The following is a 25,006-nucleotide window of genomic DNA, read 5'->3' as shown; positions in this document are numbered from 1 at the left end:
AACATGGTTCAGAAAAAATACATATATTTGTGTACATGTGTGTATAAAGACAAAGAAAAAAAGGTAAATATGGTAAAAATGAAACACTAAGGAATCTTGGTGAAGGATATACAAGAATTTCCTTTGTACCATTCTTGTAATTTCTAAGTTTAAAAGCTACCGTAATCTGAGAATTCCCTGGTGATGCAGTGGTTAGGACTTCACATTTTCACTGCTAAAGGCCCAGGTCTAATCCCTGGTCAGGGAACTATGATCCCATAAGCCACACAGCACAGCCAAATAAATAAATATGAGTATAATCTAAAATTAATAGGCAAGCACAGAGAACTCTCTGGATTCTGACTCACAGATTAAACTTGCATACTATTCAAAAGTCATCTCACTTCTGCCTATAAATATAGAATATTTAATATTTTTAAGTATCGATATTCTTAAAAGATGAAACTCTTGTATGAAGGTAGACATTTACTCAATAATCCTCTCTTCTGATCATTCATAAGACAAACTATCTTTGAAATTTATGAGAAGTTTTGGGACTTCTAGCAGTCTAGTGGTTAAGATTCTGCCTTCCAATGCAGGGGGCGTGGGTTCATTTCTTGATCAGGGATCTAAGGTCCCACATACCATGGGATGTGCCAAACAATAAAAAGAAATAAAACTTATGAGAAGTTTGATGAGTTATGTAGTAGATTATATTTTCAATATTACACAAATTCTCTGTTCTACCTTGAAGATCAGCACCACAGACATGTGACCTAAGACTGTTAATGAAATATGGCCCTTAAGATACATGTTAAAAAAGAGAAACAACGGATGGAAAATTGGTCCTCCTCAAGAAAGGCAAACCTCAGTAGACACCTATCGGGCAAGTGGGTATCACACGGGTTTTGGCCACACCGAGTCTCTGTGCAGCGTGTAGGCTTTCTCGAGGTGCAGCGGGTGGGCTCAGTTGCTTCACAGTGGGTGAGATCTTTGAACCCACATCGCCTGCATTGGACGGTGGATTCTTAACCACTGGACCACCAGAGAAGTCTCTCACTTTTTTTTAAAGCATTACTTATAATTTCAAAATTAGGAAAAACAACGTAAATATACTATTAATGGACACTATTTGTAATACTGAATCAACCAAAATACATTATCAGCAAGGTTGAATGAGTTAGATCTGAATATACTTCAGCATTGCTGCTATTACGGACTAAATCTTTCTGTCACCTCAAAGTCATATTTTGAAATCCTAACCCCTTTAGGAGATGGGGCTTTGGGAGGTGCTTAGGTCATGAGGGTAGAGCCCTCATGAATGGGATTAGTGTCTTTATATAAGAGACCCCAGAGAGAGCTTTCTTCCTCCTCTCTTTACTATGTCAGAATACAACAGGATGGCCATCTGCAAGATACAAAGTAGGCCTCACCAGACACTGGATGTGCTGGCACCTGATTCTGGACTTCCCAGCCTCCAGAGCTCCTTTGTGCTAATTTATAAAATATGGAGCTCTTGTATGGTAAGCGACAAAAGCAAATTAAAGCTCACTTTCATTATTATATCTGCATAGAAAAAAGTCTAGAAGAATTTACACCAATCTGTGAAAAGGAATTACCCATGGTTTATAGGGGACTTTTGATTTTTACTTTATATACTTTTTTTCTTTTTTTAAATCAAAAAGCAGTATTAATTCTGATTCAAGAAACAAAGGGGAGAAAACTGAGTGTCAGTGGTACACAGAAATGACTTGATAAACAAAAATATAATGTTATAAAACACTACTTCTTGGGAATAATAAAAATCCGTTATTACCTTGATTTCTCATTGGAATGGTCAGCAAAGCAAGGTATGGCAATAGCTGAGTCTGGAGGCACAAAGCTGGTAAGCAGAAGTCAGAAAAAAGTGCTTTTGCTGCCAGGCAATTTTCCCGATACTGTAGAGAAGAAAAAAAAGGTGAAATGAAAAATTAAAATTTAAATATGGATATTTATTCCTACCCATAAGTTTATTGTGTCACAATATATGTGGGTTTCTACACTAGATACTGTAAGAGTTTATCTCATCAGTCTTCTTCTCTGGCCGCATCAAGCAGCTTGATTAGTCCTTTCTAACTGTCCTGCTGTTGTTGTTCAGCTGCTAAGTTGTGTCTGACTCTTTGTGACCTCATGGACCCCAGTCACTGTCTCCCAGAGTTTGCTCAAACTCGTGGCCATTGAGCAGGTGATGCCATCCAACCATCTCATCCTCTGTCTCCTCCTTCTCCTCCTGCCCTCAGTCTTTCCCAGCATCAGGGTCTTTTCAAGTAAGTCCTAGTATTATCTAACAAAGCACTTTATCCGTACAGCTAATTCACATTTGATATAATAGCAGAAAGAACAAGACCTTAGGTAGAAGGTCTTTAAAAAAATTAAAGGATTTCTGTTTATGAACATACACATATCACAAATTATGTGAAGATGCTGTTTCTCAATAAAAGAATGTATTTTCTTCAGTTAAGAGAGGTGCAGTGTTATGGTGATGGCAAGAGAAATATAATCTCCAGTGTTTCAGGAGCTCACAGTTGTAGATCACTTTTATGTAAGAAATGCAAAAATAATACACATGCTATAAAGAGCAAAGCAAGTCAATAAGGGACACAAATTGCTTAAAAATTGCTCCAAGAAATCCACTGAAAGATTTTTCTTAGGTAATGAATGATACTTTCATATTTTAGCTACATGAATTTAGAACTGGAAGACATCTTAGAGATGACCTAGTTCAGGGGTCACAAAGTCAGATGCTATAGGAGTCAGGCAGGTAATAGAAATCAGTGCAGCAGAACAGCTGGGGACAGCGGCACCGATCACTCCCACCACCAAGGGGCAGGTTATACTTGGCTTGAGCCAATTATGGCCATGTAAAATACGGACCAGTGTTGCCCTCTTTTTTTTTTTTTTCAGGACACTCAAGAAATTCTGAAGCCAGAATTTCTTATGAGCTTTAACTATTAAACTAGTTTTTAAACATGGGCAATTCATTACAAAAAATCTGTTTGTATTGTGTGTTGTATTCAAATTGTGAGCCACCTGTTTTTGACTTCTAAATAATCCAATCTTATACATTTATAGCTGTGGAATCAGAATCTAGAGGCATACTAGGTGAAATAACTTGTCCAGATGGTTAGAGGTAAAGCCAGGATTTATTTTCAACTGAAACAAAAATATAACTACAGGCATACTTTAGAGTATTGTGGGTTCAGTTCTAGACCACTTCAATCAAGTGAATATCACAATAAAGCAAGTCACACAAATGCTGTGGTTTTCCAGTGCATATAACAGTTATGCTCATACTAGACTACAGTCTATTAAAGTGTGCAACATACTTCAATGAAAAATTTCTGTTGCTGTTTAGTCGTTAAGTTGTGTCTGGTTCTTTGTGACCCTAAGGACTGTAGCCTACCAGGCTCCTCTGTTCATGGCATTTCTCAGGTAAGAATACTGGAGTGGGTTGCCATTTCCTTCTCCAGGGGATCTTCCCCACCTAGGGATTGACCCATGTCTCCTGCTTAGCAGGTGGATTCTTTACAACTGAGCCACCTGGGAAGCCCACTAATTAAAAAATTGATTGCTTAAAAAATGCTAACCATCACCTGAGCCTTCATCCAGTCATGATTTTTTTTTTTTTTTTGCTGGTGAAGAGTTTAAAATATTGCATCAAAGTATGACACTGAGACATAAAATAAGCAGTGCTACTGGGAAAATGGTTCTGACAGACTTGCGTGATGCAGGATTGTCACAAACCTTCAATTTGTAAGAAATGCATTATCTGCAAAGCACCTTAATAAAGTGCAATGAAACAAAGCAGGCCTGTATACTTTGATTCCAATAAAACAGGCATATGCTTTCAAATTTTGAGTGCTTTTTCTTGGAAAAAAAAAAAAAGCATTTAAGACTGTCCTTTTAATGCTTTATCATAATGCTAAGAAAACTATAAGCCTTAGCCACTATTTCTCATTAAGAATGAAAGATCATTTTTCTCTTAAATAAAAAAATATATTTATTGGGATATAAGTCACACATCATAAGGAGTTCACTTATTGAAAATGCACAATTCTCTTTTTTACCTTTTTATTTATTAGAAACCACTGGGGTTTGTGCAAGGGTCGAAAACTTGATCCCCCTCCTTGGCAATGAGCAAATCCTCGGGCTTTGTTGGAATGTATCACACCTCTTGTAGCTATAGATGTACTATATTCCCTGAGTGAAGAGCGTGTCTAAAAAAGGAGACAAGAGGTGAAATAAAGAAAATAAGAGATTTGTAAGATAGTACTTATCGGTACTATTGAGTCCCCAAAAAGGCTAACCATATTTATTTACTACATAGTCATTTTTTTCACATTCACCATAGCCCTAAACATAATAGTGCCACAAAATTATGTCAAGAAAATTCAGCAGAGACATAACCACCAAATGCTATGTGTGACTATTAACTGTGTATCAGATGCGGGTGGTAGGAATAACTTTAAATACATTTTTGAAGTAACTGGGAAACAGGAAGAAGGATAGTATCCTTATTGAATTTATGTTAATCATAATACACACTGATTATGTTAATTCTCTTTAGGTGTGATAATGCTATTGTGGTTGTAATAGAGCAATGTCCTTATACAAGCTTATGTAAGTGCTGTGATGCTCCAATTACTTTCCAAGTATTCAGCCAAAACAAGTGTGTAAAAATACAGACTAAGCAAATGTGGAAAAATGTGAAAACTGATGAACAAAAGTTAAAGGTATTCAGATATTCATTGTATGTTCTATTTGTCAATAGAGTTATAAAATTTCAAAATAAAAAAAAGCAATATAAAATAATTAAGCAAATGCAACTGCTAAATAATGAAACTCTAAGTATATAACAGAAACTGTATCATAAATGTTTAAATGCTGAAAATATGGCTAGCATGACCAGGGAACTGAATTTTTAATTTCACTTAAATAGCCATATGTGTCTAGTGACTACTATACCAGTCAGAGCAAAGTTAAAATGCTAAGAAAAATTACAACCTTTATAATGAATAATTTCAAATTTTAAATAAATAAATTTAAAAACTATCAGAAAGCAAAGAAAGTAGTACAGGGCATTCCCTGGTCAGGGGACTAAGATCCCACGTCACATGGTATGGCCAAAAGAAAAAATGAAAAGAAAGTAGCACATTCCTTCCCTTCGATCTACTTTTCAATTTGTCAAATTTTCCAACTATGTATTAATTTCATTATCAGAAAATAACTTTAGAAAACATTAGTGCTATATTAACATAGAAAAAGCAGATTCACTGCAGAAATTTCACTGCAAACACTGGTTATTAAAAAGTTAATTAAAATAATGTCACATAAGTATGAATAAAAGTAGACTTTCTTTCTCAGTTCTGAGGAAATAGTCATAAACAAAAACACTTAAGTCTTACACTCCAGTCACCACTGAGGATATCCGCAAAACTCAGAAATTCACTGGCTCTCACAAGATCATCCACTTCCGTGAAGAAATCTACATAGTTCTGGTGAAGATATAAATTAAATAACTCTCCTGGCATGTGTGACATTTCTACTACTTCCTATTAAAAAAAAAGTTTATATAATTTTAGTAAAAATTCACTGGTCAAATTTATATGGACACAAATGTAAATAGAATGTATTGTGTAAATAGTACTAGGTGTTATTAAAGTCTTTACCTCAGGTTGAACAAGCAGTGTATCCCGGTCATACTCTGATAAATGAGAAGGTAATCGAGGTGAGTCTACTTCTGTTACAGGTGCTCCTACAAAAAAAAGTCTGGAATTATTAAAAAATACCACCATCTTTATATAGCACCTCTCATTTGAAAATTTTTCAACAGCTGATTTTTTTTTCAATAGTTGATTTTTATGTTTAATTCCACTTATAATCCAAAAATACTGTAAGTACATTTTCCTGCTGTGTCTTTCTTACATCATGCCAAAATCTTAGCTCTTTCTTGAAACTGAACCAAATACATGACATTCTGAAAAATGGGGTTTTAAAATTTTAATTGTAAGATAATAAGATATTTTTAAAAAATGAATAATGTCTCCTTACGTTTACAATATAGTATTTTCCCCAAAGCTCTGAAGAGAAAGAGGGAAACATCTTTGCCACCAATAGCTTGGACCTCCTGATTTTCAAATATCCTATCAGTTTTTTGTCTTCGTTTTGATTTTGACAGCACAGCATCTGATTTTAAGGAAGACATTCCTTTTTTCCTTGGCCGTAAATTGTTCTTTCCTAAATAATATACACCAAAGAAACAATATTTAAAATAAAATTAAAACATGAAAAGTAAAACAGAACATTTCAGGTATAGTTACACTAAGTATTCTAGTTTAAATGCTTTTCTAATAATGAGGTATACGAACTGACTCAAGAGTCCTCTTTCAGTTACTAAACTACTAAAATGTCATCTAAAAGTATGTCATGAGCTAGATTTAATCTTCAGTGACTGAAATTATGTAGTCCCACCAGAACTATTTACTCGAGTAAGCTAGATCTATACAATTAATTTTTCTCCTTAGGTTTTGTGTATGTGTGTCAAATACATAATAAACATTGCAACAATTAAAATAAATATGACTTGACACATTTCAAATTTTCACATACATAAGGAAATGGCACCCCACTCCAGTACTCTTGCCTGGAAAATCCCATGGACGGAGGAGCCTGGAAGACTGCAGTCCATGGGGTCACTGAGGGTCGGACACAACTGAGAGACTTCACTTTCACTTTTCACTTTCATGCATTGGAGAAGGAAATGGCAACCCACTCCAGTGTTCTTGCCTGGAGAATCCCAGGGACGGGGGAGCCTGGTGGGCTGCCGTCTCTGGGGTCGCACAGAGTCGGACACGACTGAAGTGACTTAGCAGCAGCAATGACATACTCTCTAATATAGTTATATTACCTTGGTTTCTCACAAAGGCAAGGTACTATTCTTGGTGCATGGTATGTACTAGCCAATTCAGTCCTCACAATAACTCTATGAAGGGAAGAACGATTACTATATAGAGTAAAGAAATGAGAGTAAAGAAATGAGACGAAGAGGTTAAGTAAATGGCTAAGGTCATCAGCTAGCAAGTGATTTGAATCTGGGCAGGCTGGTTCTGCAAACCCTGCTTAACAATGATTCTATATTACTTCTTTACTGATTTGGGCAGTCTCCAACTTCTGAATATGCCCATGTTCAAATTTCATTGGGAAATCTACTTTTAAAAATTCAGAATGCATGATTTTAGAAAACCAGCCTGGAAGAGCAGAAACACAGGATCTGGGTTTGAATCCTAGTACTAACTCATTAGGCTGGTCTGAGAATTAGATGAAAAAACATACAACTGCTAATACAGTTTCTAACCCACCCCAAAATTATTATTTTCTTCCTTCTGAAATATTATAAATGGTAGTCAGGATCTCAAACTGACCCATCCCTAATTCTAGTAGTGAACCTAAGGATAATTTACATTTATGTTTCTATAGGAAGAAGCAGAATTTTGGTTTTGGTTGAGTTAAAATGTCTAATTCTTTACAGTTATTTTGAAAAACAAAGATGTAACTAAGTGAACAGGTTACACTTGTGGATAGAAACTAGATTTCAGGTGGATTTGAGAGCACCAAAGAGCTATTAATTTTTTAAGGTCAATTTCTCAATGTTAAGCATTGAGTAGGTTACCTGTTAAAAGTTTTCTGATGATGACTGTGTACAGTAAATTATGGTCATTAAGAATAAAAATTAATTCATTGCCATTAGTGGGGCTATCTCTTTACTTCAGCATGGCTAGGCATTCCTTTTGTATCTTAATAAGTGGAAATATATTTGTTATATGTATCATATATAAACCAATATTAAACTGATTAACAGCTGGCCATTTGAGAACTCAATATGTGTCAAGCCCTGGAATAAACACTCTGTATTACCTCAGTTACTCTTCACACAGTTTGATGAGACAGGTGCTCATATAAGAGGTGAAAAAATAAAGGCATGTAAAGACTAAGTAACTTGCATGATTAAGTCACTAAAAAGTGGCAGAGCCAGAATTTTTTCCCAGAAAGTCTCATTCCAAATTAACTTTGAAAGGTAAAGTGGCAAACTATGTAAATAAATAAGCTCTTATCTCAGGTATGCAAATATATGTGGTGACACCTTCATAGGGGTGTGTCTACGTACACATACATACATAATTATTTTGTCTCAATAAAAAATACAAGTGGGCTTTTTCGGCCGGAACCGCCATCTTCCAGTGATTCGCCAAGATGACCAACACAAAGGGAAAGAGGCGGACACCCGCTACATGTTCTCCAGGCCTTTCAGAAAACATGGAGTTGTTCCTTTGGCCACATACATGCGAATCTACAGGAAGGGTGATATTGTAGATATCAAGGGAATGGGTACTGTTCAAAAAGGAATGCCCCACAAATGTTACCATGGCAAAACTGGGAGAGTCTACAATGTTACCCAGCATGCTGTTGGCATCATTGTAAACAAACAAGTTAAGGGCAAGATTCTTGCCAAGAGAATTAATGTGCGTATCGAGCATATTAAGCACTCTAAGAGCCGAGATAGCTTCCTGAAACGTGTGAAGGAAAATGATCAGAAAAAAAAGGAATCCAAAGAGAAAGGGACTTGGGTTCAGCTGAAGCGCCAGCCTGCTCCACCTAGAGAAGCACACTTTGTGAGGACCAATGGAAAGGCACCCAAACTGTTGGAGCCCATCCCCTATGAATTCATGGCCTGATGGGTGTAAAAATAAAGACCTGGACTGTAAAAAACAAAACAAAACAAAAAATACAAGTGGGTATATATCAATTTCAAGTTAAAGTATGTTTAATTTAATTTAATTTCATGAACAAGAAAAAGTTAGTCACCTATATAATACTATGAGTGTATCTTTCCCAATTACCTGTTGAGGAAGAAAACTGGAGGCTATTTATTGCACTTCTGATATCACCAGAGCATCCTTGACAGAGAAACTCTAGAGAAGTTTTATCAGGGACAACAATTTTTCCTCCATTCTAAAATGAAATAATTAAAATTTTAAAAATATATGTTTTCTAAAACAAAAACCAAACCTATTTTCTAAATTTAATGGAAGTGTATCAGAATCTTTCAAATTTGCATGCCAAAAAGCCTACATGTTAAATAATAGTCTGCTTATGAAGGTACAAGTGTCAATGACACCATAAAGTAAAACCTCAAGATTATAAAACAGTTTTACTTTTTTACTTGGACTAGGCTATATAATATTTTGAAGTTCTCTCTCTCTTTCACTATATATATATATATATATATACACACACACACACATACACATATACACAGAGAGAGAGAGACACCTCAAAATATAATATAATGCAATAAAACTAAATACACTAGAAAAATTGAAATTTACATGAAAATCCCTACACTGGAGTCTTCACCATATTAGTACAGTCTGTTGAGTATTAAAAAACCACAACTGCATCAACTCATATTTAAAGCCTAAATTTCATAGTTCTTTAAGGTATATGATATATCACATTTCACATCCTTGGTAGATCAAGTATAAGGCAAGAGAAATTTATCCTCTCTTTTCCTTCAGAAATTCTTAGTTTACTGACAATATGACTTTAGCTGGATTCATGTTACTGGTCAAAGGTAAACCCATTTCAGGTCCTGTAAAAACTGCTTAAAACAGAAAAACAGTACTGTGCTATGATTTTCAATATATTTTTAACTGTATTAATGAAAGTTGTCTAAAAAGTTCTTTATGCAACTTAGTATATTTTTAGTCTTCACAATTTCAACTTTGTCACAACTGCTAACATTTTGGCAGGAACCTTTCCAGACCATTTTTTGTGCTCATATATCTGTAAGTATATATAGTATCTATAAGTATATACAAAGAGTTAATTTTTTAAACACAAGTGGGGATCATATGTAATATTCCATTCTTTATGATCTATGTTAGTTCCTTTAAATCTATATAATTAAAAAAAAATTATGGGTATACAGTAATTAAACTAATACTTCTATCAGTGGAGGGATTTACATGTTTCCTTTTTTTTTTTCAACCATTCCAGACCTCTATATATAGATACACACATACTATATATATAGTTGATCCTTGTATAGTGTGGGGTTAGTGACAGGAGCCCCTCTCAGAGATAAAAATCCAAGTATAACTTATAGTTGACCCTCTGCAGCTGTAGTTCTGATTCTTTGGATTCAACCAATCATGGGTCATGTAGTACTGTAGTATTCACTACTGAAAAAAATGCACATATATATGTGGACCCATGTAGTTCAAGAGTCAACTGTATATACCTTTGCCAACGTGCATGAATACTTCTGTAGAGTGTCGTGCAAAGTGTTTGTAACATTTACCAGTTTTATTTTTCCCAGCAATGGTAGGTGAAAGTGTCCATTTTTCCTTATCTTCGGCAACGCTGTTGATCAATCTTTTTCTCTAATTACTAGTAAGCCTGAATACCTCTCAGGTATTACTATCCATTTGTCTTTCATTCCCATGTTTATCTTTTATCTTTGTTTACCATGTCTTCCTAAGTTTTCCATTTTTTTGAAGTAAATCCATGGCTCTCAGGTTTTTTTGGTTTGTTTGTTTAGGAAGACTTTCCCCCAACTCAAAGTATTTTTTCCTAATACTCTTCTAATTTTTGTATTTAAATTTTAAATCAAGGTTTAAATTATTTTTCTGCATAGTATGAACCAAAGAGACAATCTTATGTTCTTCTCTTTGAATATGCAATCGTTCCAATACCACTTATTAACCATAACAGTCTACTCTCTTTCCCTCATGACGTAAAATGCCACTTTCCTTGTATTAAAAAAATTCCATTTACACATACTGATCTAGTTCTGTGCTGTCTTATTTTATTCTTCCATTTGTCTATTCCTACACTGATATCACACTGCTGTACTCTACAGTCTCATATTATGTTCCAATATTTAGACAGCAGGTCTCTATCACTCACAAAATTTTCTTGCTCATGCCTTCTCTTCCAGATTAACTCTAGCATTTTTATTGTGAACACATTTACTTTAAAAATTGTTTTGGGAGGAGTAGCTTGTTTTTGAAAAAATTTAGATAGGATTACTTGCCAGCAAGGAAATATAATTTGAAATCATGATTCTTAGAGCTGAAGAAACTACTACAGATATTAACTACAGTGAATATAGCAAATGTGGCTGACATGTGTGATCAGCAGTTCCTTCCACACTTTATATACCTAATGACATCAGAAAAGACTAAAGATCTTTTTTCCTATAAATACACAGAAACATTTATTTAAACTTAAACACTTAAGATAGTTAACACTCTTTATTGTAACTCATTCACATAAGATGTTTATACTCTTTCTTAAGATAATTAACTATTAAAGCTATGGAATAAAAGAGATTAAACTCACTTAAATCTTCTTATACTATTGTTATCATCCTTGGCGACCCTAGACAGTATCATAACATTTGATTTTATATTTACATTTGATTTATATTTAAATATTGGGCTTACTGCTGCTCCTGTGATGTAACATATCAATGATGATTTCAAAAGTATACCAGTTCTAACATTCTTAGATGTTACCTCAACTATTTAAGGTAAAGCACATTTACTATGGGCTTCCCTGGTAGCTCAGTAGGTAATAACTCCACGTGCAATGTAGGAGGCTCTGGTTTGATGCTGGGTCGAGAAGATTCACTGGAGAAGAGATAGCCTACCCATTCCAGTATTTTGGGGCTTCCCTGGTGGCTCAGATGGTAAAGAATGTGCATGCAATGCAGGAGACCTGGGTTCGATCCCTGGGTTGGGAAGATCCTGTGGAGTGGGGCATGGCAACCCACTCTAGTATTCTTGCCTGGAGAAGCCCATGGACAGAGGAGCCTGGTGGGTTGTAGTCCATGGGGTGGCAGAGAGTCCGACATGGCTCAGTGACTAAACACAGCACATTAAATAAGTAACAAAGACGTTACAGTAATCTTTTCACTAGTATAAAACAACTTGCTAGAGTAAATGCCATTTGCAGTTTAATGACTTAGTCTTAAAAAAAATTGTGAGTCACATGATAAAGTAACATGAGGCTGACTTTTTATTATTTCTTCAACTTTTTAATAAATATTTAAAACTATAGTTTATAGTTATCATGCTTATAATAGAGAATGTAGAAAAAAATCGTAAGTAATTCAACCACCCAGAATCACACTTAGCATTTTTATGTTATTTCTTTTAGTATATATAGGTTTATGTATATGTGTGCATTGGGCTGTCACTAACAAATCTATGTTTCATTTTAGCACAGTAATTTGGAGTCAGAACAAAACTTCCAACTCATCTGACACTTAATAGTCATGGAATATTATTCAAGTTATTTCCTTCCAAAGTTCAGTTTCTTTACCATAAAATGGAGATAATTTTGTATAGTTGTAGTAAGGGTTTAATAAGCTTAGGTATGTAAAAATACCTTGCATAGGGCCTGACATATATCAAAGGCTGAAACATCATTTCTATTAGCCTTATCATGTAACTTTGCATCCTGTTATTTTTAACTTGACATTAAACTGTATTTCCCTTTATCACCAAATGGGACTTCCCAGGTGGCGCTAGTGGTAAAGAACCTGCCTGCCAATGCAGGAGGCATAAGAGATCACATTCTTACAGGTCAGCTATTTAAGGTAAAGCACATTTACTATGGGCTTCCCTGGTAGCTCAGCAGGTAAAAACTCCACGGGTCATGGGTTCAATCACTGGGTCAGGAAGATCCCTTACAGGAGGACACAGCAACACTTCGGCATTCTAGCCTGGAGAATCCCATGGACAGAGGAGCCTGTGTGCTACTGTCCATAGGGTCACAAGGAGTCAGACACAACTGAGGCGACTTAGCACACACACATACCACTAAATATTTTCAAAATATGAATTAAGGACATAATAGTTCACCACAGCGGCTGCTCCCTCTATTACTGGATTCACTGTGCTTCTAATGTTTCACTAGTAATAGTTGTATTTATTCAGCTAAGTGCTCCACATACATGCGCTATTTTGTTTAATCCTCAACATAACCTCTCCCCTGGAGATTTCCCTCAGTTCCTGTGATCCAGCATTGCAAAACAAATTATGTTTTATGTAAAATCCAGTTGATTGATAGCAGTTGGTCCACCTAGAACCATGCTGCAGAGAGGAGAAGTTTTATCAATTTAACTTTAACACCATCTTGATTTGAAAGATTAAAAAAAAACGATGCATTAAACATAACAGCTATTTCAGAACAACGATAGTATACTCAACACTACTGAACTGGATGGCTAAAAATGGTTAAGATATTTCAAATATAAAATACAGTTAATAGTACTGTGTATATTATATATTTGAAAATTGCTAAGAGAAAAAAAATCTTAAATGTTCTCATCACAAAAAAGAAAAGGTAATTTACGTGACATGATAAAGGTATTAGAAAATGCTATGGTGGCGATCATTTTACATTATATAAGTTTTATCAAGTCAATGTGTCATACACTTTAAACTTATATGACATTATATGTCAGTTATATCTCAATAAAGCTGGAAAAAAAAAGTCTAAGATGGTAAATCTTATGATGTATTTTTTCCATAATTTAAAAAAATTATTAAATCTTTAAAAGTGACAGAGGACAAAAGTAGAGTTGGATTATAACTGATTAATGAACCAAGATGGCAGGAAATAGTTTCTTAACAATAGACACAAATTAGAACACTAAGCCAAGCAAAGGAAAATTAAAGGTTAAGGATGTTCACATTTTTTATTTTTTGGCCACGCTGCATGGTATGTAGGCTCTTGGTTCCCCAACCAGGGATCAAACCTGTACTCCCCGCATTGGAAGCATGGAGTCTTAACCACTGCACTGCCTGGAAAGTCCAGGTTAAGGGTTTTTAAAAGCAGTCTTTCCTACATTTTCTAAAATGACATGCTTTAGGAGTGTAATTAAATTTTTTTAATTTTAAAAACTGAGATAATTCATGTCTCTAATTCTTCAAGTTTATATAATACCACTTAAGTTTGGCTTTCTATAATGACAATGTAAAGTTCAAGAAAATCAGTTAAGAAACTTACCTTATTAGCTTCTACTGTCACTATTCGATTAAGAAACTTCATCATAATTGTTGGTGCCACAGGGTTGAAACTGTCAAAGTTTTATAAAGAAAGACAGTGGTTATGTGATTAAAAATACAGTATGTACGTGAAATTTTAAGCAGAAATTTCATTCTTACCTAATATTTGAAATAGCACACTCTTCTTGGATTTCTTTGGGAAACAGTAACCTTTGACTATTATCACCACTGAGACTGTCAGAGATTATAAATATTAGAGGACACCGACCAATCTGCACATACTTCCTAAAATAACAAAGATAGCAAGCAAGGCTGAAATTTAAACCTCCTGTCATTTAATTTGGAGTTTTAGAAGACTTCACTGAAACTCACCTCAGAACTTCATGTAAAGTATGAGAATCCCGATAAAACTGGTTAGGTAAGTCCTACCAAAAACAAAGGATAAACACTAGCTCAGTTTTATTCCCATGTAAATTTATTTTCAGACTTATATTTACCAAAATGGGGAAAAATGTTATGTATTCAATGTACTATAATCAGAACTTCTGTAGAAATTAAACATCAACTAGCTGATTCCCTAAATAGTAATAAGCTTCTATGGAACTTTCAGATCAAATTTCTTCAGGTCACTACAAGTTATAATATTCTAAGACATCATTTTCCAAATATTTTTTTGCCTTTCTACATTTAGGCCATTAAATTTTTAAAGTTCACTAACCTATAATATATATACACATGCAACCTATAGTTACTCTATCCAGGTTTAATGCAAGAAACTTTAGGTTTATTCTACTGCACAAAGACTTTATATTTTACCACTACTAGTACCATGGACAGAGCTAATGCCACTATCACATAAGATATACCTTGCGATTGTTTATTCAATAGTTACAGCAGAATTTCAAAAGTTATCCTTACTTCAACTAGAATTATCTTCTTATCAGTTCTCAGATCATCTCCAAGCATTTGTAGCTGGTTATATTTTGTTGCTCTTAGTAGAAACTCTTTAAAAACTGCTATCTGAGACTGGTAGGGAAATATATGGAAGCTTGATTCTGAAAAGAAACATACTTAACACTTATTTTCCACAAACTATGTATATATCAATATTACATATATGTACGTAACATTGGAGAAGGCAATGGCAACCCACTCCAGTACTCTTGCCTGGAAAATCCCATGGACGGAGGAGCCTGGTAGGCTGCAGTCCATGGGGTCGCTAGGAGCCAGACGTAACAGTGATTTCACTTTCACTTTTCACTTTCATGCATTGGAGAAGGAAATGGCAACCCACTCCAGTGTTCTTGCCTGGAGAATCCCAGGGACGGGGGAGCCTGGTGGGTTGCCGTCTATGGGGTCGCACAGAGTCGGACACGACTGAAGTGACTTAGCAGCAGCAGTACATAACATACATGAATATTACTAAATATATTTACATATACATAAAGATAATGTAGCACACAATACTGTAGACTGTTTTTTAATTTAAAACTGTTCAAATTTAAAACAGAATATTCATTTTAAAAGACAAACTCACTATGAACAACAGTATAATGCTTCTGTACCAAGAAATGTAATATGGAGTTAACTTGATTTCAGAACACAGCTGTTAGTATAAAAATCATTAAAGTGGTACAAAAATTTATGACTTTGTCTACACAAAGAAGACTCTCCCAGTAAGTGTGTGATCATAAATGAGCTATTTTCAATAATAGTAAGTTTTACCTTAATAAGTTTTAATGACAAAAACAGAATGACTGGTTAGTAAACTTATTAGGACTACAAGCAGTAATATTTTATACAGAAGATCGTAAATAAAGACTTTCCAGATTGTCAAAAGTCACATTACTACTAGAAAGTAGTAAAAATTCCAGGAGTAGCAGCAAAAGGGTGTGCATATACACAGATGTTATAAAAGAACCTAAAAATAGAATTTTAAAGAATACCCCACATTAAAATACTAATTGTCCTTCTACAGAAACCCTTGCACTTCGAAATGGCCTAGGTGATTTGTATATGCTTAGCCTAGTTACTCTAAAGCAGCAATAAAGAAAGCTATGCAAGTTAAAAATGATCATGCTGGAGTTTATGAGCATATATGTGAAGTTATATTACATTATATTACATTACACAGGGCTTTCCCTGGTGGCTTAGACGGTGAAGAATCTGCCTGCAATGTGGGAGACCTGGGTTCGATCCCTGGGTCAGGAAGATCCCCTGGAGGAGAGCATGGCAACCCACTCCAGTATTCTTATCTGGAGAATCCCCCTGGACAGAGGAGCCTGGCGGGCTACAGTCCATGGGGTCGCACTGAGTCAGACATGACTGGGCAACTGAGCACCACCTCTGTTATTGGAGGGGCGCTTTCCTTCCTTCTCCTCAAGTTACTTCTCTCTGAACCTAAATGCACGCCTACAGTTTCATGTGATTGCTTCTCTGACTGTGAAGCAGCTGGTAGTGGGCAGATGCTGATCAAGTACAGGAGGAGCAATACATACCTGCCTCTCAAAAACATACCCAGTAGGGTCTGAGGGGCTTGTTTCAAATCTTCTGTAAACATAGACTTTCCCACTATTTCCACTACCTTCACAACAAACCTTACCAGGATTCAGTATCTCCTTGAAATCATCTTTTTGGAATTCTGGTAAAACTGGATTAATCCATTCTTGTACTTGAATACCATGCTCCTTTGCTAGTATTTTTATAGTTGTTGTTTTTCCACATCCAGGAGGTCCTGTTATTAATAAAATAGATCCACCCTAAAACCAAATATAAACATCAATAAAAAATCAAAATCATTGGAATGTTAGAATATTGTTTTAATACTCTTCTTAAATATTATCTCTAGAAATATTTAGTCATAAAAGCAGACTTAACTGCACAATGTTAGCTGGAATTAACCAGCTATAGATAAAAGAATCTTATTTCCTGAACTTCTAAGCACAGCTTCTGATAATTTCTCATTCTTTTTTGGGGGGTAGGGGGACTTCATGTTTTCTTAACATCTCTATAAAAATTTTTTTAATTAGAGGACAATTGCTTGACAATATTCTGTTGGCTTCTGCCACATGTCAACATCAGTCAGCCATAGGTATACATATGCCCCCTCCCTGCTGCCCCTCCCTCCCACCTCCCAGCACCTTCTATCCTTCTAGGTTGTCTCAGAGCACTGGATTTGAACTCCTTGTGCCGTACAGCAAATTTCCACTGGCTATCTAATTTTACATATGGTACTGTTTATATGTCAATGCTATTCTCTCAGCTAGTCCCACGCTCTTCTTCCCCTGCTGTGCTCACAAGTCTGTTCTCTGTCTGCATCTCCACCGCTGTCCCTCAGATACATTCATCAGTACCATCTTTCTAGATCCTATAAATATGCACTAACATATGGTATTTTTCTCTGACTTACTTCACTGTGTGTAACAGGCTCTAGTTCATTCACCTCATTAGAACAGGAATGATTCAAATGCATCCGTTCTTACGGCTGAGTAATAGTCCACTATGTATATGTACCGCGGCTTCTTTATGCATATTCATCTGTCAATGGCCACCTGGGCTGCTTCCATGTCATAGCTATTGCAACTAGTGCTGTCATCAACAATGGGGTACATGTGTCTTTTCCAATTATGGTTTTCTCAGGGTGGGCTGCCGCCTATGGGGTCACACAGAGTCGGACACGACTGAAGTGACTTAGCAGCAGAGTATGTGCCTAGTAGTGGGACTGTTGGGTCATATGGTAGTTTATATGATCATAAAATCATATGGTCATACGGTACAGTTGGACACAACTGAGCAACTGAACAACGGTAGTTTTATTCCTAATTTTTTAAGCAGTCTCCATACTGTCCTAAATGGTGACTGTATCCTCAATTCTTGCACTATGTTCCTCCCAAGGACTATTCAGCAGCCAAATTAAAACACCTTCAGCTAGATTAAAGAGGTCATGTCTGACACAAGTATTTTTAAGAGGTTACCTGAACTCAGAATATTCAATCTTAATATCAACCTCTCTTTGGATTATATAGTTCAATATTATACAAGTATAATATTCTTATGGAATGACCTCAGTTTGGATATCAGATTTTTTAAGAAATGTATACTAAGAAATGTATTTACCAGAGACAGGACTCTAGAGATAGACTAAACGTTATAGGTCCCAGTAACATTCCCTCACACATTGAAAAAAAAGTTTAAAAATTTAAAACTGAAAAATTATCAGGGGAAGATATCTTACATGTAACAGTAGGCTGTAATCCTTGCTTGCTTGTTTACCTTTATTAACTATGATAAATAAGGGCATGTGTACTTGTACCCAGAGAAGAGCCAGTTACACTATTCATTTTAATTCTATTTCTTTTTTTTTTTTTGCCATGCCATGCAGCTTATTGAATTTTAGTTTCCCCACCAGTGACTGAACCTGGACACTGGCAGTGAAAACACTAAATCTTAACTTAGTGGACCACCAGGGGATTCCCCTGTTCCACTTTTTAAAATGAAAGACCTTATGAGTTAAAAAAAAAAAAAAAAAAAAAGACCTTATGAGTTATAGTTCTATAGGCCATGAGTTTAATGTTAATGATGTAATAATACATATTAAATAAGGTATCTTGAAGACTTCCCTGGCGGTCGAGTGGATAAGACTCTGTGTATCCACTGCAGGGGGATGGATGCTGATTGGATCCCTGGGCAGGGAACTAAGATCCTGCATGCCAAAAAATAAGTAAATAAATAAAATTTTCCAGTGGTCATGTATGGATGTGAGAGTTGGACTATACAGAAAGCTGAGTGCCGAAGAATTGATGCTTTTGAACTGTGGTGTTAGAGAAGACTCCTGAGAGTCCCTTGGACTGCAAGGACATCTAACCAGTCCATCCTAAAAGAGATCAGTCCTGGGTGTTCATTGAAAGGACTCATGCTGAAGCTGAAACTCCAATACTTTGGCCACCTGATGAGAAGAGCTGACTCATTGGAAAAGACCCTGATGCTGGGAAAGATTGAGGGCAGAAGGAGAAGGGGACGACAGAGGATGAGATGGTTGGATGGCATCACCAACTCAATGGACATGAGTTTGAGTAAACTCCGGGAGTTGGTGGTGGACAGAGAGGCCTGGTGTGCTGCAGTCCGTGGGGTCACAAAGAGTAGGACATGACTGAGCAACTGAACTGAACTGAAATAAACAAACAAGGTATTTTTACACAGAAACATATAAAACAAGGTTATGTATTGATGGAGAAGTGATGAAAATGTGACCAGAGCAATATTAGGTTTTTCGTTTTCTTTCAACATTAGGTTTTGAAGGAACCAATCTTGCATTTCCCATAGGAACAATGGTTCAGGACTTGCTAATTCTTTACTTGCAGCGACTTTAACATAACATAACTAATGCAATTAATGAGAACTGATTACTTCTAAGGAAACTACTTCTTTTCAAAAGAAGAGAAAGCTTAAACACAGGCAGCCCTGCATTTTTCTTATGGAACAAAGTTGCATATGTTTTCTGACACATGATACAGCCACACACCAGGTTTTGCTTCTAGCAACAGAATTGGGAGCTAGTCTCCTATCAGAACGCTAAATACTTTTTTAATCCCCCCAATGCCTACATTGTAATAGATTTACTATATTTTGAAGGAAAGAAGTCGACCTCCAAAATTAAACTCAGCAAATAAACAATTTTTTAGCTTTTCCATAGAGAAATCTAGAAATTATCCAGGATTTGAAAAATCAAAATGTCTTATAATTACTGACATTTGAAAGTTTTGTATAATAAAGAGTATATGGCTGGTTAAAGTACAACTTCTTAGAGGGAAGAAGCTTTTCAAACTGTAGAGGAAATACTTTCGCTAATACCTCTATACATGCACATATACCTAAGTCATCCTACTGGTAAAACAATAACAATAACACTTGTGCAGGTTTAAGACACAATAATGCTTATACTAAAAAAAAAAAAAAAAGGACTGATAAGTGATAAAACACAGTGGTCACTGAAAAATAAAGACTATTTAGTTGAGATGACCAAACCACACAATGAGAAAAAGCTTTCTGAGAAAGTACCCAAGAGTTGGTACTCGGAGAAACAAGAGATTTCTATGAGCCAGCAGAGGAATACCAATGCTGAAAATGAAGATTGATTTTGAGTACATTTTCTTAACTCTACACCAAAGGTTAGATCGACACACCAGACAGAAAGAATCTTGATTCAAAAAAGAACCTGTTTACCACTGGAGGTAATTAAAACACCAACTCTTCATCTCAAAGTAATTTATCCTGTCTTTCCAGTTGGAAATGTATTTAAAGGTATTAATAACTAAGCAAATCCAGTTAGTGATGAGGAAATCTATTTTTATAGAAAAATGCCAGCTAACAATTATAGAAATAACAATATGGAGAAGGAAATGGCAATCCACTCCAGCACTCTTGCCTGGAAAATTCCATGGACAGAAGAGCCTGATGGGCTACAGTCTATGGGGTCGCAAAGAGTCGGATACGACTGAGCAACTTCACTTCACTTAAAAAAACAAACAAACAAACAAACAAAAAGAAATAACAATAATAGAAGTAGAAAATACACCATTTCACAATCTTAACAAAATTACTAATCAGACAAGGACTGAAAATGGAAACTAAATCTCTTAGGCGAAAGACTGTCAGAAAATCCTATATGCTGCCAAAGCATCTTCCAATAGATTATGTGCCAAATGCAAAAGGAAGTTACAATGAAGAGTTTCGACTATCACCTCCGTAATCTGCCGATCAAATTTCACCTCAAACAGCAGGATCACAAGACCCTGGTCTCTTCAATAAGTCAATGTCAGGGAGAGAAAGAGAAGGTGAAGGGAACTGTTCTAGATTTTAAAGCCCTAAGAGATATAATAATCAAATGTAATGGATGGTCCTTGATCATGCACTGGTTGTAACAAACCAGATATAAAAGATATTTTGAGGACAACTGGAAAAATGTGAATATGAATGAATCACTAGATCATATTAGGGAATTAAATGTCAAATGTTTACATTTTATGTTAAAATACTCATGGGGGAAACTGATGGCTATATTACAGGTTTGTGAATATTCATTTACTATTCTATTTTTCTTTATGTTTGCAGAATCTCAAAATTTTAAAAGTTTAAAAAGAAAGAGAGAAAGAATATTCTAGCTTGGGAGTCAAGGGCAATTATGGAATTAGGAAGTGAAAGAAAAAACATTTTACTGGGTAAAATAAATGATGATTAATTTAGGTTATATTTAGTAAAAACTACAATGTAATTTGCCTACTTGCTTCAGTGTGAGATAACCTGATATGCTAAATACATTAGCAGCCAAATGGTTTACTATGCTTTATACATAAGAAGGAAAAAGAGATAAAAGTAAAGGAGAAAACTCAAAGTCTCTTGAGTCTTTTAATGAGGCAGAAGTAGTAGCTTTCTACCACAGGTGAGATGGACTCATGAGTACAAGTCAACATGAAAGTTTTTAACTTCCTACAGCCAACTATAAGGCAGAGAAACATCTGAGGTCAAGTATTTCTAACATTTCTTGGGGCTTCCCTGGTGGCTCAGTGGTAGAGAATCCACCTGCCAATGCAGGAGGCACAGATTTGATCCCTGGGTTGGGAAGACCCCATATGCTTCAGAGAAACCAAGCCCATGCACCACTACGACCGAGCTTGTGCTCTGTCTACAGCCTAGGAGCCACAACTACTGAGGTCTGAAGCCCACAGGCCCTACACATAGCCTGTGCTCTGCAACAAGAGGCGGCACTGCAATGAGAAGCCCTCTCACCACAACTAGAAAGCAGCCCTGCTCGCTGCAACTAGAGAAACACCCACACAGCCACAAAGACTCAGCATGGCCCCCCAAAACACTAATAAACATAGAAACAAAAATAAATAAACAAAAACTGCTTAAAGAAAACAAAAACATTTCTTATTTAGTTACCTGTTTTGGCTGCCTTTCTAAGACTTCAGCTTTTAACCAGGCTTCAACTTCTTCAATTTTCTTTTTATGCACAGCAAGTTCATGCTAAAATTTCCAAGTTTAAAATAAAAACACTTTAACTCAAAAATTTTTGATACATCGCACAGATTATTCTACACATTTTTAATGAAAAAATTAGCAAATGAGTAACATAATAAAAAAGTCTTTTTGATTATACTTAACTCTTTATATTCATATGGAAAAATTGTATTGTTAAAGTGACCACAACATATGAATATCTGAAGCACATCTGAAATTATAAAATATTTTAAAATCCTAAAATACATTTTAATAAGGTAATAAATAGGAAGGGACTTTACATTTTGCAAAAAATTAAATGGATTAAGTCAATGTTAGGGGTTGATTAAATTAAACTAAATCATAGGGTTAAATTAAATCAAAGACAAATAAGCAATGGTATTATCTTCAAAATAACTGTTGGGAAAATTCAAGACTGGAAATATAAAAAAACTTAGAAGTTATTATTTTTTTCTAATTAATTTAGGCAAAAAGGTTTTTATGAATAATAACAAAAATGCACATCCCTCTCCTTCCTGAAACTAAATTATGAAGACTTCTTTGTATGCTAATTATTACCTGAGTTTCTGGTTTGTATTTATCCACCCATGGTTCATTTTCTGACAGATATTCTTTTGAATTGTCTAGACCACAGATCTGTTTAGAGGAAGATAGGTTTCCTCCTTTGCTAGCCGGATTTCTGCTACTTTCTAATGTGGAAGGCACCTTTTTTCTTTGAAGACTTGCAGTATTCACACTTAATGATGTGGCAGTAATAGTAGAAATGCTTGTAGTCTCTGAAAAACCATCAAATGATGGGTCTACCCAGTTTGTCACCTGAAAAAAAGAAACCATATAAACACTGTTATATTTTTTTGCATCTATTCCCTATGTAACTAAACTACTCTATTAAAAACATTCTTGTATTAGCAACATTGACAATAAATCTCACAAATCAGCTCTTTAAATAAAACGGACTCTGTGTATGTCATTTTTCTACTTTACCGTAAGTATAAAGGCATGCTTATCTACTTGGGCCTGGCCGTGACAAATGCCATATAAATGAACACAGAGCACAAACAGTTATTTTTATAAACAATAATCTTTCCAGGGTAAAGATCGGTGGCTTCCCTGGTGGCTCAGACAGTAAAGAATCTGCCTGCAATGCAGGAGACCCAGGTTCAATCCCTGGGTTGGAAGAACCCTGGAGGAGGAAATGGCAATCTACTTCAGTATTTTTGCCTGGTGAATCCCATGGACAGAGAAGCCTGGTGGCTACAGTCCATGGGGTTGCAAAGAGCTGGATACAACTGAGTGACTTTTACTTTCAGGGTAAAGATGAGGCTGATTCTTTTAAAACTCATTTGTAGCCTTGAAACACAAATATTAAAATCACCTGTCGAAAAAGAAATAAAACAGAATAAAGAAAAAGGCAACCATGCAGAGCAGTAAGGAAAGTAACACTTCTGCCTTGACCAGATTAATATATTTACAAACTAAGAACCATTTCATACATTGAAATAATCCCTATCAACCTTAAGATTTGTAAGGATAAAGTCTAAGAATACCAATGCTATGAATAATCTGTATTTGTGACTTGATTATATTTTTCTTCAGCTCATGAAGCAACTTGTACGTTTCTGAAAGGAAAGCAGGCTTTCCAGAGAGTGATCTGTCACATTTGTTCAGGAAAAAGAATACTAGATTAACAGAGCAGGAAAGTCAGTAAGTTCTACTTCATGGTCCTCTGGTCTATAGAGACTCCTGACCTGTTTCCCTCCACCATTTCCTTTTCTTTAAAATCCTTCATAATGATACAAGAGGTGGCAAGAATACACAGAAGAACTGTCCAAAAAAGATCTTCACAACCCAGATAATCACGATGGTGTGATCACTCACCCAGAGCCAGATATCCTGGAATGTGAAGTCAAGTGGGCCTTAGAAAGTATCACTATGAACAAAACTAGTAGAGGTGATGGAATTCCAGTTGAGCTATTTCAAATCCTGAAAGATGATGCTGTGAAAGTGCTGCACTTAATATGCCAGCAAACTGGGAAAACTCAGCAGTGGCCACAGGACTGTAAAAGGTTAGTTTTCATTCCAATCCCAAAGAAAGGCAATGCCAAAAAATGCTCAAACTACCGCACAATTGCACTCATCTCACACGCTAGTAAAGTAATGCTCAAAATTCTCCAAGCCAGGCTTCAGCAATATGTGAACCATGAACTTCCAGGTGTTCAAGCTGGTTTTAGAAAAGCCAGAGGAACCAGAGATCAAATTGCCAACATCCGTTGGATCATCAAAAAAGCAAGAGAGTTCCAAAAAAACATCTATTTCTGCTTTATTGACTATGCCAAAGCCTTGGACTGTGTGGATCACAATAAACTGTGGAAAATTCTTCAAGAGATGGGAATACCAGACCACCTGACCTGCCTCTCGAGAAACCTATATGCAGGTCAGGAAGCAACAGTTAGAACTGGACACGGAACAACTGACTGATTCTAAATAGGAAAAGGAGTACGTCAAGGCTATATATTGTCACCCTGCTTATTTAACTTATATGCAGAGTACATCCTGAGAAACGCTGGGCTGGAAGAAACACAAGCTGGAATCAAGATTGCCAGGAGAAATATCAACAACCTCAGATATGCAGATGACACCACCCCTATGGCAGAAAGTGAAGAGGAACTAAAAAGCCTCTTGATCAAAGTGAAAGGGGAGAATGAAAAAGTTGGCTTAAAGCTCAACATTCAGAAAACGAAGATCATGGCATCTGGTCCCATCACTTCATGGGAAACAGTAGAAACAGCATCAGACTTTATTTTGGGGGGCTCCAAAATCACTGCAGATGGTGACTGCAGCCGTGAAATTAAAAGACGCTTACTCCTTGGAAGGAAAGTTATGACCAACCT

At 35.8% G+C, this 25,006-nt stretch overlaps 1 protein-coding gene, 1 long non-coding RNA gene and 1 pseudogene across 6 annotated transcripts in view; 1 reads left to right on the top strand and 2 right to left on the bottom strand.

Annotated features, from left to right (window-relative positions):
* Positions 1–25,006, bottom strand: part of RAD17 (RAD17 checkpoint clamp loader component) — a 36,465-nt gene that overhangs the window by 7,507 nt on the left and 3,952 nt on the right. For 3 of the 5 annotated variants that reach the window (XM_040262656.1, XM_040262659.1, XM_040262658.1), the window contains exons 3-15: positions 22,674–22,931; positions 22,038–22,121; positions 16,699–16,855; positions 15,015–15,151; positions 14,469–14,521; positions 14,256–14,381; positions 14,098–14,167; positions 8,916–9,027; positions 6,070–6,255; positions 5,688–5,773; positions 5,424–5,570; positions 4,086–4,235; positions 1,796–1,916 (exon numbers count right to left, since the gene is read on the bottom strand). In XM_040262656.1, the coding sequence (XP_040118590.1) occupies positions 1,796–1,916; positions 4,086–4,235; positions 5,424–5,570; positions 5,688–5,773; positions 6,070–6,255; positions 8,916–9,027; positions 14,098–14,167; positions 14,256–14,381; positions 14,469–14,521; positions 15,015–15,151; positions 16,699–16,855; positions 22,038–22,121; positions 22,674–22,931 (1,687 nt within the window). The remainder of the gene's footprint in view (positions 1–1,795; positions 1,917–4,085; positions 4,236–5,423; positions 5,571–5,687; positions 5,774–6,069; positions 6,256–8,915; positions 9,028–14,097; positions 14,168–14,255; positions 14,382–14,468; positions 14,522–15,014; positions 15,152–16,698; positions 16,856–22,037; positions 22,122–22,673; positions 22,932–25,006) is intronic. The other 2 variants (XM_040262657.1, XM_040262660.1) reach the window with 2 other exon arrangements.
* On the top strand, positions 8,236–8,784 carry LOC120879621 (annotated as a pseudogene).
* LOC120879624 lies at positions 18,369–18,826 on the bottom strand. Its single transcript, XR_005724839.1, has 2 exons — positions 18,632–18,826; positions 18,369–18,597 (listed from the first exon to the last, which is right to left on the bottom strand). It is a non-coding gene; the product is annotated as an uncharacterized LOC120879624 (long non-coding RNA).

Source organism: Oryx dammah, unplaced genomic scaffold (genome assembly GCF_014754425.2).
Source record: "Oryx dammah isolate SB20612 unplaced genomic scaffold, SCBI_Odam_1.1 HiC_scaffold_20, whole genome shotgun sequence".
Taxonomy (NCBI): domain Eukaryota; kingdom Metazoa; phylum Chordata; class Mammalia; order Artiodactyla; family Bovidae; genus Oryx; species Oryx dammah.
The sequence above is the reverse complement of the archived record's forward strand: the minus strand, read 5'-3'. Positions and strand labels throughout refer to the sequence as shown.